General features: G+C 39.7%; 1 protein-coding gene across 1 annotated transcript in view; it reads right to left on the reverse strand.

Moving 5' to 3' along the window:
• DNER (delta/notch like EGF repeat containing) overlaps nt 1–19,139 on the reverse strand; it is a 356,232-nt gene that overhangs the window by 33,148 nt on the left and 303,945 nt on the right. Inside the window, exons 9-10 of the mRNA XM_069104612.1 lie at nt 13,530–13,652; nt 2,530–2,643 (exon numbers count right to left, since the gene is read on the reverse strand). Coding sequence (XP_068960713.1) covers nt 2,530–2,643; nt 13,530–13,652 — 237 coding nt within the window. The remainder of the gene's footprint in view (nt 1–2,529; nt 2,644–13,529; nt 13,653–19,139) is intronic.

Raw genomic sequence — 19,139 nt, forward strand, 5'->3', positions numbered from 1 at the left:
AATACCACAAGAATCCTTTCCTGGTCCTTTGTAATATCAACACAAGCAGTAAATGAATGTATATTGAATTCAACTGAACTGAAATGAATCAGAAAAAGGAATCCTTGTGAAGATTTATGGAGAAGGTAGTGCCTCTTCTCCTTGCAGGGGCACAGAAACGGCTTTCCTGGGATTGGGATGAAGAGAAGAACATGCATAGCAGCTCACATATGCTCACACACACATACACACACACACACACACACACACATTCTCCAATAGGAACATAGATAGAACTGCTCTGTCAATGTGACTCTCAGAAATTTGTAAATTAGTCAGCACACCAGCAGGTGATATTGTCAGCACATTAACAACAGTTTTCACATATGCTGAATTGTTGAATTGGCTCTTTTATAGGCCTCTAATTTGTTGGTAAATATAGGAATTTCTCCCTAAAATCCCCCAACTTGTAAATCTACTTGTCATTACCTATTATACATTCACAGAGCAAACTCTGAAAATACAGACCCTACACTGTGCTCAATAATCTGGTACATTGCAGGTTTATTCAAATAGCAGGAAAAAGGAATATTGTAAGTCTCCCCTATTCCCCATCCCTAACCCTCTCTCCCTGATTCTCAAAACCTGAAGCAGCCAAGGCCCATTCCACACAGTCCTCACTCCAGGTTATTTGCATGTGAAAGCATGAAACAGAAAACTGTTCTTCTCCAGTTTCTCCTGTGACTTGCCTTCATCCTTAGTTTAGGCATCAGGTGGTGGAAAGCATCCTAGGATTATAGCATCAGAGCTGCAAGGGAACTTAACAAGCCATTAAATCCATTCCCCTCATGTCATAGATACAGAAGCTGAACCCTAACAGGTAAAGTATGCCCATGATCATACAACTAGTTAGTGTCAGAGGCAGGATGTGAAGCCAGGTCTCCAGCCACCAACACTCTGTATCCACTTTGCTGTTCAGGGCTTGGTGTTTAAAAAAAAAGACCTAGTTCCAACTACAGCTCTGGCATTTACTATCTTCACAGGCTTGGATAAATCAGACTCTGATTGTCCCCCAGAGCTGGAATGCTTTTCCTCCTCCATTCCACTTACCCACCTGACTTCTTTCAAGTCCCAACTAAAACTCATCTTTTACTGAAAGCCTTCCCCCAACTCCTCTCAATTCTAGAGCCTTCCCTCTGTCAATTAATTCCTATTTATCCCATATATAGCTTGCTTCACATATATTTGTTGGCATTGTCTTTCCATTAGATTGTAAGCTCCTTGAGAACAGGGACTATCTTTTGCCTCCTTTTTGTATCCCCAGGACTTAGTTGGGCACATAGTAGGCACTTAATAAATGTTTATTGATTGACTGATTGGAAGGAACCTCAAAGACTAACTTCCCTCTCATGTGAAGAAGAATCCACATTAAACAGTCCTGTTCCGTGGTCCTCCGGCCGCTCTGCTTAAAGACCTCCAATGAGGACCTCATGGCCTCCAGAGGCAGCCCATTCCCTTGGGGCAACTTTAACTGTTGTGAAGTTTTTCATGAAATCCAGCGTAAATATGCCTCTTTGAAATGTCCACCTTTGCTCTTAGCTCTTCTCTCTGGGTCCAAACTACAGAAGGTGTAATCCTTCCCTCTACCTGATAATCCTTCAAATAACTAAGATAGCTGTAATACCCCACCCTCAGTCTTTCCCAGATTAACCATCCCCAGTTTCCTTAACCAATTCTTATAAGGTAGGAACTCAGAACTCTTCACCATCTTGGCTGTCTTCCCTTGGACACTTGCCAACTTATCAATTTCTTTCCAAAATCATGTCTAGGCCTCAGTTATCCCATGTCTCAAGTGATGTCTGATGCCCCTTCCAGCTCTAAATCTTATGCCATCTATCAGCCATTCTAGCTTTCCTCCACCCTAGAGCACCTGTGCCATTATTAACAGCACATCCCCCATGAGGAATGTTTATTCTCTCCTTTTCTTGACCAAATCATGTTCCTATACCCCTTCAGGGAAAAAAAATCACTCAACTCTTATTTTTTCTAAGTAAATTCATTGGTAGAGTTATGTAGTTCTCTAGAAATTGGAAGTATCCATTTTTAGACCCCTCCTACCTCTTCTTCCCAGTTCCAAAATCATTTCCATCTTCCGGGAATTGGAAATGGGAAACAAATAAATTATTTGTTCAAGTTATGTCTGTATTATGTTCTGGAAGTGGGTCCCATGAACCATACTATTACCATACTATACAAAAGGGATCCTATATATAAGCCATAGTCTGTTTCCCTAAGTGACTCCTCCTGATTCAATCATCCATTTAGACTTTTATACATATATTGATGAGTATCCAAGAAGCTGAAATTAACCCACAATGGTAAGATTCAAAAATAAGTAGCCAGGGTACTTTTTTCCTTCCTCTGACATTTGCTACCCAAAGGCTTTGATGATAATATTCTTTATTTTTCATTATACTGTGTTGTAGAAATGAAATTTAAATTAAATAATTTTTAAATAAAGTAAAAAAAATCAATAAGAAATTTACTTACCTGTAAACCCAGGTAAACAGATACAGGTGCCATTCAGACTTTCACTGTCACAGGTCCCACCATTCAGGCAACTGATGTTAGCACAGGGATCCTTGTACAATTCACAGTGTGATCCTGGGAACAAAGAAAAGAAACAAATAATGTGACTCATGGAAGGACAGGGCCACCTCAGGAGTGGAGCACTACGATACGAATCGTCTAAGAAAGTGAAGATCTTCAGCAGGTAACAGGCAACGGATGGATGAACCAAGTTGGTCTGGTATTTCATGTATCTCATGTTGGCTATCTTGCTAAGAGACAAGGGCAAAAAGAATAGAGTGACCACAGAGTATGCCAGGTACAAACCCTTTTCTAGGCACTCTCTATGACCATAGGCATAACAATCTGAGGAATGACAGAACTCAGCAGCAGCATGGAAGATGACAGGTCCACAAGGAAAAGTATTCTTTAAGGCTTTTAATAGATAATCAGACTTCCTTTTACAGCTTCAATTCTCAGAGAGCTTTAGGAGTAAGACTGATCTTACAAATCATGGTAGAGACCGTGGGATCATAAGTTATTGGATGTCGAGCTGGATGAGGCCTTAGAGGCCATACATAGCCCAACTCACCTCATTTTACGGATGAGGAAACTGAGGTCCAGATGCTAGCACTTGGTCAGCTGGTAGCTCATAATCACCGAAACCAGAACTGGGACAAAATCCAAAATTAACCAGGGAGTTCAGCAAACACTGAGCAAACCAATGGAGAATTCCCAGCTCTCTCCACACATTTCTTGGTTAAAGTTCCTGTTGATAGCATATTGCAGCTGTTTGGAATGCCCAAGGCAAAAGGTACATCAGGGATCTGTCTCAAAGCAATATTTACAGCACAGATCTCTTTGATGCTTTAAGGATTACTAAGGCCTTCTCCACCTCCCTACCTCCAGCCCCCAAAAGAGCTGAAGCTGGCACTACTTATTTCAGTTTCAGAGATGGGAAACGTGACGCCAAGTGATTTACCAAGGTAGCTCAGCTAGAGAATGTCCGAGCTGGGATTTAAACCCAAGGTTTTAAGCCTCAGGTGCAGTATTCTTTCCACTATACTACACCCCCTCAACTAGAACCATAGAATCAAATACCTATAATATATATGGAAGGGCCTTAAAGATTAAGTAGTCTAATTCCTTCAGATGAGGAAACTGAGGTCCAGAGTGGTCAAACCACTTGCCCAACAATATACAGGGAGTAAATGGCAACACAGAAATTCGAACTAAGGTCTCACAACTCCAAATTCAATACTTTCCCACCATCCTACATGGCCTACATCAAGGGGATTTTTCTTCTCATTAAAACAAAAAGAAACAAAACCCTGAGCTAAAAATTCTAGATATGCGTGAAATAGGAATATTGTTGTGCCATAAGAAATGACCAAATGGAGGGCATCAGCAGACCAGAGTGAAATGCACAGAACTATGGGAACAATAATAAAGAAAAATAATTTGGAAAGACTCAGATTAATGCAGTGCTAAAATACAAGTGCAGAAGTCTCAAGATGAAACATGCCACCCCACCTCCTCCTGATGGAGAGGTGATGGTCATAATACACAGAATGAGACATACTTTTTGAACATAGCCAATGTGGGAACTTGTTTTACTAGACTATGCATATTTGTTATGAAGGTTTTTATTGGGGGGGGGGAATGTATGTGTTTGTGAATGTAATTTTATTTGCTGTGAATTCTCAACTGGGGGCAGCAGCACTGGGAAAGAGATAAAACAAAGGTTTACAAAAATGAATCAATACATTTATTTCTTTTTTTAAAAAAAATCAAGATCTATAGAAAGAAGCGATGATGTCTTTGATTTGTTTTGTTCTTTGAAAAGGAAATCCTGAAACTCCATCAGAAAAGTTGTATAAAAGTAACCTTTCAATTGAAATGAAAACTAATTATGTAGCAAACCAGACAAGAGCAAAGAAAAAGTCATTCATTGAGCCCTTCCCATGACCCTGAGGAAATGAACAAAAATGAGAAATTGTATTTTTAAATGCTACATCCACTTTTGCTCTTCTTATATCATTGCTTAAGTTCTATTGTGTAAACTATCACCACTCCCTGTGATTCATTATTTAGTCATTGAAATTATCCTTGTTTTCGTTCTGCTTTTTTTCTTCATTTTTATTGCCCTTAGCAATGCAGATAAAAGGGGGAGAAAGTTATGGCAAGAAGTAAAATCCCTCTGTATATGTATTACATATTTATGTGGTGTCTAGAAAGTATTTTAGGGCAAAAAAATATTTTTAATCCCTCTTTGTCCCATATTCTCAAATCCAATCCATCACCAAATCCTGCCAAATGTCTCAACACGGTTTCTCAGATCGTGGCCTCCCTCATCTTTTTTTGCAGCCCCACCCAAAGCCCAGGCCTCCAGAGTCTCAGCTTGGATCACTTCCTCCACTTCCGACTTGCTCTCCAGGCTTCTATTTACTCAGAATGGATACCTTGATTTCATTCATTCTTACCAAACACAGAATGTTTTCATTTACATCAAAGATCAAATTAAGGTAATAATTCATCTGTAAAAATTGCTTGCCATTAAAAAAAAATACCTTTGTCTTTCCCTTTAGAATTTTCAATGAGTCTCCAATGAGAATTCATCAAGAATTTAAGGAAAAAAGAACTTCAAGCCCCAGGATGCTACACTAAAATCAGCAGCAACAAGAGAAGATGGAATGGTCCTTCTGATAGAACAGGAAACGATATCTTTGCCTGAGACAACAGGAAGATGCAAAATCTACAGACAATTCCCACCCAAGAAGGACATCTTCTAAGTATAAAAGACTGAGTAACTAGGAGTTTTGTCCCTATCCATAGATACACATTTACCAAGTGAAGTTGAAAAGCAAATTCTAGACAAAATATTGATATTCCTTCTATGAGAAGCAAAGGAGTAACAATCGGTGAGAGTTTTAAGGAGACAAATTTCAGTTCAGTAGGGAGAAAGGCTGGTCATCTGAAAATGGAATAACTCCCCAAGGGCGGTGAGTTCCCAATCACTGAAAGTGTTCAAGTAGAGGTGTGAGGGTATGGAAGAGAAGATTCACACACCAAGCACAAAAGTGAACTGAATAAACTCTATGGTTCCTTCCAACTCCAGTATTCTAGAATTCTATATAAATCCAAAATAGGATGGGTTTAAATTATTTTATTTTTATTTATTATTTATTTAATATATATTATATATTTAATATATATTATTTTGTATTATATTTTATTATAAATTTATATAATATGTTATATAAATTTATCATAGTTTTATTTTATTTAAAAGAACAACAAAAACTAATATTATAAGAAGCAATTTGGACCTTTGGAAATACGTTTATTCCTTGTTATGATTGTCTTTTTTTTTTAATGAGCCCTCAGATAATTTGTACATCCACGGATGAGTTGTCTTAGAACAGATAAGTCAGAATGAAAGCTATATTCACAGAAATAACATTGCTGTGAAGGAAGCTACTGAACTCTTCCTTTGGTCATTTCTATAGCTTACACTGGTGAAAACAGAAGTCCTGCCCAGTGGGCTTTTACAGAAGAGGTAGACCAGCCAGTGATGCTGAAAGCAGTAGGCCTTGTTATGGGCATTTTAGAACTCACACGAGAGAAGGCAGAAAGCTTCAGACAAGATAGCCAGAAGTGGTCAAGGACAATCAAAGACAACTAAGGGAAGGGACAAGGATGACTATATTTAGAGAGGTCATTGAAACCTCAGACTGTAGAAGGAAGAGGAAGGGGATTAGTTATAGACCTAAGAGACTATAGGCCAAGACTTTGCCTATCCAGGTTATACCAAGCTGAGCAAGAAGGAATCACTACAAGCTCCCATCACTTCTCTTCATATAATGGATTGAAGGTCCGGATCCTTCACATATTAGGGCACCTAAGCAACTTGCTCTTGATCTCCTAAACTAAAGTAATCTGTAGTGGGTAAGGCCTCAATGGTGGTCTGCCATAATTTGGCTGGGTCTAAGGCGAGTCACGAATCAGCCTGACCAGTCTCTACAGGTTCTACAGAAATACTGGATGAATACAAGAAAAAAAATCTATAGAAGAAAACCCTATACTTCCTACAGAAGAAGGAGTTCTGTTTAGACAGGTAGATCAAGTCGTTATAGCAGAATTCTATAAAAGGAAGGAGGACAACCCAGACCAGGTGTTCTTAACCATTTTTACGTTATAGATTCCATTCACAATCCAGTAAAACCTATGGATCCCTTCTCAGAATAATTATTTTGAGGTGTATACATTAAAATCAGTAAAATTACAAAGTAATCTAATTAGATTGAAATAAAAAAGGACAGGTTCACAGACCCTAGGTTAAGAACCCCAGATTTAGACATACTGATGGTAAGAAGTTAATACCAAAGACACTGGTCTCTACTTTCCTTGCTTCCTTCAAAACTCAGCTCAAGCACGGCCTTCTCCATGAAGCTTTTCAACTGAGATAAGTATTTTACAAACACTAGAGCACAATGCACAAGCTAGCCATCATTCTTATTTCTCCTTTGTTCCCACCTGCAAAGCACCTTCCTTCCTTCACATGCATGGAAGAGACATGAGACATGTTCTGCTTATCTTCTGAAAATAGAAGGAGGAGAAATGGGTAAAAGTTGTAAAGAGGTAAAATTAGGTTTTATGTAATAGACATCTTTCTAATAGGTCCCTCCCGGTTCCAAATCTATGATTCTAAAAAAAGAGCCATCCCCAAATGGAATGGATTGCCTTAAAGGATAATGAGTTCCCCTCCACTGTAGGGGAGGATGTATTTAAAGAAATGTTTAAAGCTGAAAGGAACCTGAGAGTTCATCTAGTCCAACTCTTCATTTTACTGATGAGAAAACTAAGTTCCAGAGAGGAAGTGACTTGCCCAAGGTCACATAGGTAGTTGCAGACAGAGATGGAATTTTGAACACAAGTTGGTGCTCTTTCCAACACACCATAAGGCTAGAGAGGATGTTTTTCTCCTGATATATGTTAGACCAATGGCCTCTGAAGTCCCTCTGAGTTGCATAACTTTGTGATTCTGTGACTTGAAGAGACTTGGTCTCCTGAGTCACTAGTTTGGGTTGGAGTGGGTTCCCAATTAACTTTAGTATGGGATCTCTGGTGCAACCATTCTCTCTCACAGGGTCTTTATTGAGTCTATAAATTTCCCACATGCCTCCAAAACCACCACAGCTATACTATCCAGAGTCCTGGAAATTTAATCTTGTGGATTAGAAACATATAGACCATGGATGGAGCTATGTCTTCCCCAGTTCTCAGTGTTCACCTCACCTCAAATCACCTTGTATCCATTTTATACATGCCTAGATATGTAGGTTGTTTCCCCTGGTAAAATGTAAGCTCCTTGAGGTAGGAATTATTTTACTTTTTCTTTAAATCCTGTGTACACAACGTAATACCTGGCACATTTTTTGGTACTCAATAATGCTTGTTAGTTTACTGACTTGTTTGTTCGATCTAAGGATCAGGGCCGAGGGACAGCCCTCACTGTCTCTTTGCCCATAACAACATGGTTGTCTCTATATATGGGGATTTTTAGAAGCTATTGGGTCTTAGAGGCAGAAAACGCTTCCCCACTGATCTACATTGAATCTCCCCCAATATGCAAACAGCTCCAGGAAGTTGATGGGGAAACTGCCTCTTGAGATCTGTCTCAAATTTAGTCATAGATAAAGAAGGAAATCAACAAGTACATATTGCCATTTACAGGGAGGGTCAGTCGATACCTCAAAGATGGGCATATTAAAGCAATCCCTTTTTTAAAAGTTACCTGTAAGAGTAAAACTATGCCATGCTCAGTCAGGACTTGGGGTCCAGAAGGAATTGGCCATTTTATCCAAGTTTTTTGCCCCTGTTAGAGTCACCAAATCTACTGGTTAACAAATGCCTATGATGAGGGAAGAGAAGGCATTGTTAAAAGTATCCTAGCCATCATGGAGAAAGGGGAGAAACCTTTCCATGTTGTCTATTAGAGAACTATTCATAGGGGTATCTGTTTCAAGAAGGCCACCTTAGCCCAGTTCAACTCAGTTCAATCCTTTGTGATTTTCATGGGGTTGGATTATAACGGAGCAGGATCCCTTGGATATCTTCCATTCATCTAGTAAAAATTTCTAGGGAATTCCAAATGCTATGTGGACTTAGGATCATTGGCTCTAAGCCATAGGAATTCATGGCCTTCAAAGTTCTAAATGCATTTTGCAAGAGTGCTAGGTCCTTAGGGATCCAAAGCAACTGTTATCACCTCTTCATGGGCTCTGGAGTCCTCCACTGAGTGACTCCAGGGAACATTGCCACATTCAACTACAAGCCATCTGTATAAAGCATCAAGCAATACTGTTGCCTCTCAGCAGGAGTAACACATTTAAGGGAATGGGCAAATGCCCTGGAAGGGGAATGATGAATGGGAGTACAGTACATGGGGAGAAATGGAGAAAAGGGTGCACAATGCAGAAAGAATATAAATCCTTATCTACCTAGGTCCAAGTTGGAAAAAGAACAAGTTATCAGCTGAAAATAGGTGAGTACCAGTGGGTCTGTGGAACACTGAAATCCAAGAGCTGAGACATACAGGAAAACTGATTGTTGCATCAAGATTCGGGGCAGAAAGGTACATAAAAGATTAGGAAACCAAACAGAGGAAATCCCAGTGAGGGGACCATTTGCATAACTCAATCTGTTTCATTAAAGCTATAGTCCATTTATTGCATCTGCTTGGAGTTCTTGCCCCCTAATTATTGCTGATGTGCTGGTGTGCTCATGGGAAGGAAACCTCCTTCTTCTTCAGATGACCCCAATGGGATCTGGGCATATAAATAGCATATCTTCAGTAGGGATATCCTTTCTACTAAGGTAGATTATAACTCACCCCATTTTCCCCTGCAGTTTCTTTCCATAGCATTGGAGGAAGGGGATAGGTACAATGAAAAACCACTAAAGAATGAAGGTTCCAATCTTATCTCTGATGCTGATTATCTGTATAACCTCGGTCAAATCACTTAATGCCACTGGACCACAGCTTCCTCATCTATAAAATGAGATGACTATTATAGGTAGCCTCTGAGGCCCCTTCTAGCCCCACTTCTTCAAGTCCCTCATAGGGAACCCTCCCATCACCTTGGTCTTCCTGGTTCTGTAAATATTTCTTAGATACCAGCAGACTCAAGTTGTCCAACTTTTCACTTGACAAGCTTAATCTCTTTTTCCAAGTATATGTCTTCAAAGATGACTTTTATGGCATTTCTCACATGCAAGTTATTATTAGTAATACATAGTGGGCTCCCAGCTTCAGAATAGAAATGGACAGAATGTCGTTGGCCAGAAAGGAGCTTCCACTGAAATCAGGTATATAAAACTGGCCTCTCATCCCAAAAGGAGAGGAAACACCCAATGTACTTTGGCAGACACACAAGGTGGCCAGTCCATTAGAATAAGGAGTCATTCCAAATCTATCTCAAAAGCACAACATTTTGTCAGAGAAAACCAGGTCCATACTTGAGACAGTCTGTGGAATGATACAGTCATCATTCACTGGCAATGAACACAGTACGTGCTAGTATGAAATTATATTTAGCCTGAAGCAAAAACAAACTGCAATTCAGTCAAAACAAACACAAATCTCCAGTTTTCATATTAAGGGGTGGATAGAGGCAATGTTTCTTAAAATATTGCTGTTCCCCAGAACTACTTATATAAGTTAATTTAGAGTTAAATTTAGGATGAATCAGAGCAAAGTTAAAAGTTGTTCCATTTACCACAATACAGATGTGATGATTACTTTGTGTGTGTGTGCGTATGGGGTGGGGGGAGGGATGTTAGGGTATCTATGTGTGTGTTTTAGGGAAACCAAGTGAATTAATCTCAAATTAAGACAGAATACTCCAGGTAAATACTCCAGTATACTCAGATAAAATATTCCAGGTAAATAAAACTTAACTTGATATTTCCTCTGTCACTATTCTCTCTAGGGAGTCTTCTGTTATTTGCTCAGGTCTTTCTCTGAGTTCTAATTACATTTATACCACACACATTGATACTTAATCATGTTTCATGTGTCACAGTTTTCTGTGCCAAACTAGACTGTAGATTCCCTGAGGGCAAGGATTACATATTTATATGTCTCTTGTAGACCCCACAGCACCTAGCAGTTAAGTGATCAATAAATATGTGTTGAATGATTGATGAAGTAGAATCCAGCATGTGAAACTTTCAGCCCATAGAAAAATAGTTTCCTTTTCAATTGTGTACGTTTTTGGTCATAGAACTTGCTATACTAGAAAAAAGAAGTTAGTCCAACTGTTGACTGTGCCTAATCTTTAACAATAAAAGACTACAACCCATTAGTCTCCCTTGGAGATATATCAGGGTCTAACTCAGAGGTCCTCAAAGGAGATACTGGGATTTACTATGTTCACATATTTGCTACTAAAATGCCTGCTTTTTAGATGGGTCCTCAATATTTCAACTACTAAATTCCCAGTTTCTTAAACTACGGTGGAAACTCATATGACAGCAGTTATATCTTAGGAAGTCATTCCTAGTGGTTTTAATTAGTCTGTGCTAAGCAACTCATGTGTTTGCCTAATGAACTCATAAAACAGACCCCATGAGATTATTACAAATAAGAGAAGTAAATTACATTTATGTTTTTCAAAGACTTTTCACCTCCTATATCTCATTTGATCCTGACAACAACCCTGTTAATTATATAAGGCAGGTGCCATTACACCCATCTAACAGATGAAGAAACTGGGTTAAAGTGGCTTAACCATAGTTAATGAATGGGGCCCTAGGTCCCAGGTCTGGTTCATATAACTATTGCTATTTCCACTTTTACATGCCATCTTTTTTCTATAATGCATTGGTAGACAGCCTGTGAATCAGCAAGCATTTATTAAGTGTTTACTATGAGCCAGGCACTAGATATAAATGATAAGCCAGAAGAAGAAGAAATCTAGCATCAGTATGACTGTCTTCCCTTTGGGAAGCCAACAGAGAGAAGCATGAATGGATCTTCAGGATCTAGACCAAACTCCAGGCCTACAGAGCCATGATGGCCATTTTCCTCCCAAGTGGCCAAGGTATGGAGCTGTCCTAGGAACATTCAGGAACACTTCCTGAAACCACATGTAAGGATTGTTGACAAGAGCCAGACCACCCCTGGCCCACTGGCCTGGAAATAATATTTGTTGCAACAGAGTTCCACTAGGCTAGACAAGTCTGGATAAATGATGACCAGGGCACGTGGTGTTGAATGGAATCCTTGGAGTTAGAAGACCCAATCCTGTCAGCTGTTTACACAGGGAATTGTGATCTGATGCTGGGTAAGTCACTTCCCCTAACCAAGGTTCCAATTCCTCATTTGTAAAATGAAGGGGGAAGGTGCAGCTGGATTAGAGAACCTCTGAGATGCTTTTTTAGAATTAAAATTATGAGATTTAAGATGTAGATATAAAATGTCCTCAAAGAAAATCTGGGAAAAGCTACCCGTCCACCAAACGGTCCATCACTCAATGGGTATCTATTAAGTACCTTTTTGTTGTTCAGTTGTTTTGTCCTGTCTGACCCCTTTGGGGGTTTTCTTGGCAAAGATACTGGAGTGGTTTTCCATTGCCTTCTCCAGCTATTTTGTAGATGAGGAAACTGAGACAAACAGAGTTAAATGACTTGCCCAGAGGCCCACGGCTAGTAAGTGTCTGAGGCAATATTTGAACTCAGAAAGATGTTTTCCTGACTTCAGACCTGGTACTCTATCCACTGAGCCACCCACCTGCCCTATAAAGGACCTACTATGCTACTATTATCTCTTTCAAGCCTCATTCAAACCTTGGAAGGTAGGTGCTATTATTATCCCCATTTTACAGCTAAGGAAACTGAGGCAAACAGAGTTGAAGTGATGTGTCTGAGGCCCGATTTAAACTCAGGTTTTCCTCACTCCAGGCCCTAACCACTGTACCACCTAGCTGCCTCATTAACTCACACAGTCAATAACCATTCTAACTGGGATTTGAATCCAGATCCCTTAACTTGTGATCCAAATCTCTTTCAACAGCTGCAAGATTCACAATAGTAATAGACAAGCCCATCTAGGAAGCAGTGAGCAGAGATGGACGGCATTGACTCTGTCAGAGGCAAGTCTTCATGCTGGACCACTGGCTTTACAAACACTGACTGGTCATCATGGTTACCAGACACCTCAATTGTGCAGGGTAACAACAGCATCAATGCTGACACCATTGATTCTATTAAAATTCTAGCGATTTCAACAAGCCTTTATTTAGTCCCTACTCTATATGCAGTGGAAGGACAGAGGCTTCTAACACACACTGATTCTGAGACCCTGTTGAATCAATGTTCCAAGCCACTCTGTAAGACAGTTACTTACAGAGAGTTCAAGGATCTCTATTGATGAAGATGATTTCCTTGCCAGGAGTTGGGGCAGGGTTGATATCTATATCAATGAAATCACAGGTCCAAAACAAACCCCAAACCCAAATCAATGTGATAAGGATAAAGAGGAGGAAACATAAAAGTTCCAGGCCATAGATTTAGAGCTTGAAGGTCAAGTCGAATCCAATCTCTCATGTGGCAGATAAGGAAACTGAGGTTTGGAGCGGGAAATGATTAGCTCTGGGTCACCTGGGAAGTCAGGAGTTAAGTCAGGATTCCAATGAGTCCTTTTCCTTCCATATCCAGTGTATCTCCACCAATGAACACGCAGCATCAGAGCTAGAAGGGAGCTCAGACATCACTTAGTTTTGGATAAGAAAGAAGTCAAATGACTTGCCCAAGGTCACTCAGTGAGTTAGCAACAGACCTTGCTTGGGTATATTGGTCTACCCTCCCAGTCTGGAGAATGTTTCCATGACAACGCAGCTTCCTCTCTGCATTCCTCTCCTCTTGGAAAGAAACAACCCATCCTCACTCCAGGCCAAAACAGCCAAATTAATCCTTACCTTTGTATTCTGGGAGACACACACACTCATAGCTGTTCACAAGATCCCTACAAGTGGCCCCATTCTGGCAAGGAGTAGACAGGCATTCATTATCTTCCTCTTCACAATAAAGGCCATGATAGCCTACAAGACAAAAGGAGAGAACATTCTAGTAACCATATCCATTTCAAAACTCACTTATTGGCTTTGAGGAGTGACAAGTCCAAAGGGAACTTAGATTCATTTAACCCAATTCTGTAACTTTTCAAAAAAAGAAACAGATCTGGGAAGGTAAAGTCCAAGGGCATACCGGTAATGCTTGGCAGAGCTGGGGTTCAAAACCAGATGTTAAGATTCCTGTTCTCTTTAACTGGCCTGCACAGAAGAAAGTTGACCTTTTACAGTAAGGTATGATGCTTCTACGTGGGATTCAAAGAGCTGGGATCCTGGCTACATAGATGTAAAAAGAATATTGGGGAAAGACAATTAAGGTATTGTCCATCCCTGCCCCTACATATCTTATGATAAGGCAGAAGGAGAGAAAGTTGGAAAAGGAGAGGGGGAGACAGAGAGACAGAAAGAGACAGAGAAAGAGAAACAGACTGAAGTGGGGAGACAGAGACAGAGGGAAGGAGAGAGAGAGAAAGAAAGAGAGAGACAAAGGGAAGGAGAGAGGGAGGGGGGAGACAGAGACAGAGACCAAGGAAGGGAGAGAGATAATCAGTAACATTCAGTGCACCAGATGGTGGTAATGTCAACGATGCCTTAATTCAATTACAATTGTTAAATTAAGTGAGTGAGATTCCTTGTGTTCACTTATAACATAGAGGGTGTGTCAGAGGTAGTTGTGAAATCCCTTCTAGAAGGGAAAAAAATTCCTTATGACCACAGAGATTTGTTTTGGCCTTAAAGATGGCTCCTTAAGAAGGTATGAAATTCCCTTGACAAGGTTAACTCTTTACAAACTGCCCTTCTGGGTATCCTTGAGTTTACACTAACTTGCTATGAAGTTCATGTATACTCATTGCCCAGTTGACATCTTATGACCTTTGGATACTTGACCTTTATAAAGAAGGCAGCAGGACAGAGAGTGAGAGAGAGAGTGAGAGAGACAGAGAGAGTCAGAGACATAGACAGAGACAGAGAGTCAGAGACAGAGACAGAGAGACAGACAGAGAGAGAGAGAAAGGAGAGGGGAGGGGAAAGGATAGAGAGAGGGAGGGAGAGGGAGAGAGAGAGGGAAAGGGAGAGAGAGAAGAAGAGGAAGAGGGGGAGGAAAAGGAATAAGGAGACGAAAAGGGAGAGGGGAGGAGAGTGCTTACAGAGAAGAGGCAGACTAAACCCTCCATAGGACTTGAGTCCCCTGTGGGGACTCAAAGGAGCCTCCTGTCTCCAGAAATAGCATCAATTGAGCAGAAATGGAAAAGTGCGAAGATCTCCCAGAATAAATCAAAGCTAGAGCCACAATGTGAAAGAATAGATCTAAACCTTGCCCTTCCCTTTTTCTACTTTTATGTGGCCCCACCCACAATGTCTATACTTTTCTGAATCAAAGGGACCCTCTCCAACTGATACTCCCCTCTGTCTGTTGTCATCCCCATTAGAATATAAACTCTTTGAAGGCAGGGACTGTCTTTGCCTTTGGATTTGTAGCATAGTGCTTGGTATATAAAAAATGCTTTTCCAAGAACCCACAAAAATATTTATAGCAGCTCTTTTTGTGGTGGCAAAATCTGGAAATAAAGAAGATGCCCATCAATTGGTGAATGGCTGAATAAGTTGTGGTATATAAATGTAATGGAATATTATTGTTCCATAAAAAAATGATTAGCATGCAGATTTCAGAAAAACCTGGAAAGACTTGTATGAACTGATGCCCAGTGAAGTGAGCAGAACCAAGAGAACGTTGTATACAGTAACAGCAATGTTGTGCAATGACTGACATTGTTAAACTTCTGAGCCATGCCATGATCTTATTCTAAGACAATTCCAAAAGACTCACGATGGAAAATGCTACCCACATTCAGAGAAAGAACAATGGAGTCTGAATGCAAAGTGAAGCATGTTATTTTCTCTCTTTTTGTTGTTTTTCATTTTGTCTTTCTCCTGGTTTTTTCCTTTTGCTCTGATTCTTCTTTCACAACGTGACTAATATGGAAATATGTTTAATATGACTGTACAAGTATAGCCTATATCAGATTGCATGCCCTCTTGGGAAGGGAAAGGGGGGGATTTAGAACTCAAAATGTTATAAAAGGGAATGTTAAAAACTAAAAATAAATACATAATTTAAAAAATACTTTTCCATTAATTAACTTATTAATTTATTCATTCATTCTCAAATAGGTGAGCAGGTTGAGGACAAGAAAGGATGTTGACTTCTTAGAAACCTTGAGTGCTCTTTCCTTGTGGGGAAGCCTCAATTCTACAGTGGCGCTCCAAATTTAGAGGACTGTATGGATTGTACTGTTTCCTAGGGAAAGTGGTGTTCACTGAAGGAAGGGGGTTGCTTGTCATTCTGGCGATGTCAAATGCTTTTCCATTGCAGCAGAGGCTCAATTTCAGAGCAATACCATGTCCGGAAAATTAGCTAGGTCCCTGGGAGAGTCTGAAGCTCACTAGAGAGGAAAGGAGAGTGGTTTTGATTATTTACAGGCTTTCCACTGGGTGACATAAAGCCTGTCCCATAGTCTATTTTGTTAGCTGGAGTGGTTGCCTGATAGCTAAGGGACCTTTTCTTTTTCTATAGTGATCTATACCTTAGACAAATTCTTATATTTCCAGGGAGAAACCCAGGGCCGGGGCACAAAGAAAAGAGTGATTTGTAAGAATCATCTAAGATGGAATTCATTCAATTTATCCCCAAAAGATTTAGCTCTGGGCCACAGGCTACATGCACACATCATTATTAAACCACAGAATCTCATAATTGAAAACAGCTTCAAAGATGATCTAGTCTAACCCTCCCATGAAGCTTACTAGACCATTAGCTACCTGAGGGCAGGGGGAAGGGGTCTTTATCTAAACTTCCAGTATTGAGCACAGTATTCTACATATAGCAGAATCCTAGTAAGCATCTACTGAATGAATGAATAATGAATAAATGATAGAAGCAGTAGTTTCATGGATCTGAAAACCATTTCCTCTTCCAAATCAATTAGAAAAATAATCGTTCTGACCTAAAACAAATATTCATATTAAAATGAAGTTAATTAGGAAAAGGACTAGCAGTACTTTCTCTTTTTACAGGCAGAAAATAATGCCAATCAAAGGACTAATGTGGCATTAATGTATTTTACAGTTAAAATGGGGGGTAGGGAGAGAAATGATGCTGTCATGTGACTACTTAGCAAAATACTTAAACTTTTATGCAATTCTCCCCCAATAAAGTAGAATTTTTAAGAATATATGATTGTTCTCATTGGAGATTTAACTCCTTGGTTTCCAAATACTTCTAAATTATAGAGAGAAAAGACAATTTTCCCTAAACTTTCCAAAAGATACCCCACTTATTTTGATCTCTGATGATATCTATGCTGCTGCCAATTTTGCAAAAACAAGCCCATTTAGGGATGGGCTCTTTCCAGACATGGAGAAACATGTGAAGCCATTCAAATAGTATTAATATTGTTGGCTCTGGCTTTAAATAATCAGGATAAATAAACGGCTGTCCAAGTGGGAATGAGTTCCGTTCACTTTCTTTGCCTTTGTAACTCATCAAAGCCAAATCCTCAAAGCCCAAATGTCTGTCTCACAAGGCCCTTCTCATGGGTTCCATGGTTTATTTATTCTGCTTATCACAGATGTGGGAATAATGTTATATTTGCCTTGTCAGTAGACCTTCATCAAAAAGTGTAGATATTTTAGCTGGTTTGGATGAAATTTTTAATGTTTTTTTTTCCTACTCTGTATTTGGATAGGGCCAATGACCTACCCAAAGAAACATGTGTTGATGATGATGACAATGGTGGTGGTGAGGAAAAACAGCCCGACTATGATACTTAAAGGTTTTCAAAGTCTTCTCTATACATAGTAAGCTTCAAAATAACCCTCTGAGGTAAGTGCTGCATAGAGTATAACCCATACATCAAAAGCATAGCTGCTGTTTTGGTCTTCTTTTATTTAGAGCAAATACGTTTTATAAATTTATACAAATACTTCCTTAGCCTGTGCCAGATTAGTTCCAAAGTCTCCTTCCCAGAATTATTACAAATTATATACCCCCTCCATACAGTTGATGAGAGCCAAACTGCCCTTCTTACTGTCCTTCATACACAACATCTCGTTTCCCACCCCTGTACCTTTGAACTGGTTTTGCCCCATGCCTTAAAGTACGTCCTCCTTACCTTCATCTCTCAAGATTCCCAGTTTCCTTTAAGCCTCAGCTCAAATGCCACCTTCTACATGAAGTTTTCCTGCTCTGTGCCCCATCCTTTGTCTGCTTATTCCCCTTGCCCCTTGCCACCTGCCCACCCTGCCAATCTCCTTGTATCTATTTTGTATATTCCTGTATATATGTGTATCCTCTGGTTAGACTATAAAGATCTCAAACACAATTTTTTTGTATCCCTAGCATTTAACAAGATGCTTGCTACGTAAATATTTGATAGTTACTTGTTAATTATTGATTGATCTCTATTTGAAATCATTCATAGATTCTTTCCTTTAAAATGGATATCTTCCTTCATGTCTTGGATTAGTTAGAATGAGCACTGAGTTTGGATTCAGAAGCCCTGAGCTCTACTTCTTAGCATCTTTTGGGAACCTGAACAAGCTACTTCTCTCCTGAGTCTCAGTCTCCTTGTCTAAAAATGGAGACATGATGACTTCCCCAGCCATGACTCCCATACATAAGGCAACTCCTTCTATAAAGGTAGGTCAATGCCTTCTCTGTAACTTACAGCATTAGACAATTTTCCACCTAACTGACTTGCCTAGAGACCCATAGCCAATAGGTGTCAGAGGCAGGACCTGAACCCAGGTACCCTTGAATCTAAGGCCAGTTACCAATTCACTATGCCATGCTATGTAGAGAGGAAAGGGTAATAAGTAGACTGTCTACATACACAGCAGGTATCTATGTGATGTCATAACACCTAGAGGAAACACACCAGGATTTTCAATGAACCCTCTGTGACATACTTTTGGGAGGACATGGAAAAGAGCTGCACAGGATGGATAGACAATGCATGGGCTGGGATCTGTAACACTGAAGGGAGTACCTACATTGATGAGATCACACATTCAATGACATATCAAAGAAGCCAACTGATTTTAAACAACTAAAATAATTTTATATATTAAAAAAGAAAACTAGATAGAGCAATTAATAAATAAGTATTTATTAAGCACTTACTACGTCCCAGACACTATACAGGTTACCCCGAAAATCTTAGTACAGTTTTAAGCCTTTTAAACCTTATTAGCTATTAATAAACTATTAAGGCTTAAGACTGCACTAAGAGTTTGGCACATGATAGACAGACATACAGATAGATAGATAGATAGATAGATAGATAGATAGATAGATAGATAGATAGATGATAGATGGATAGATAGATGAATAGATGCATGGATAGGAAGGAGAAGGAAGGAAGGAAGGAAGGAAGGAAGGAAGGAAGGAAGGAAGGA

The sequence above is a fragment of the Petaurus breviceps genome, unplaced genomic scaffold (assembly GCF_028583685.1).
Source record: "Petaurus breviceps papuanus isolate PSGF00001 unplaced genomic scaffold, PetGlider_PUasm1.0 688, whole genome shotgun sequence".
In the NCBI taxonomy this organism is placed as follows: domain Eukaryota; kingdom Metazoa; phylum Chordata; class Mammalia; order Diprotodontia; family Petauridae; genus Petaurus; species Petaurus breviceps.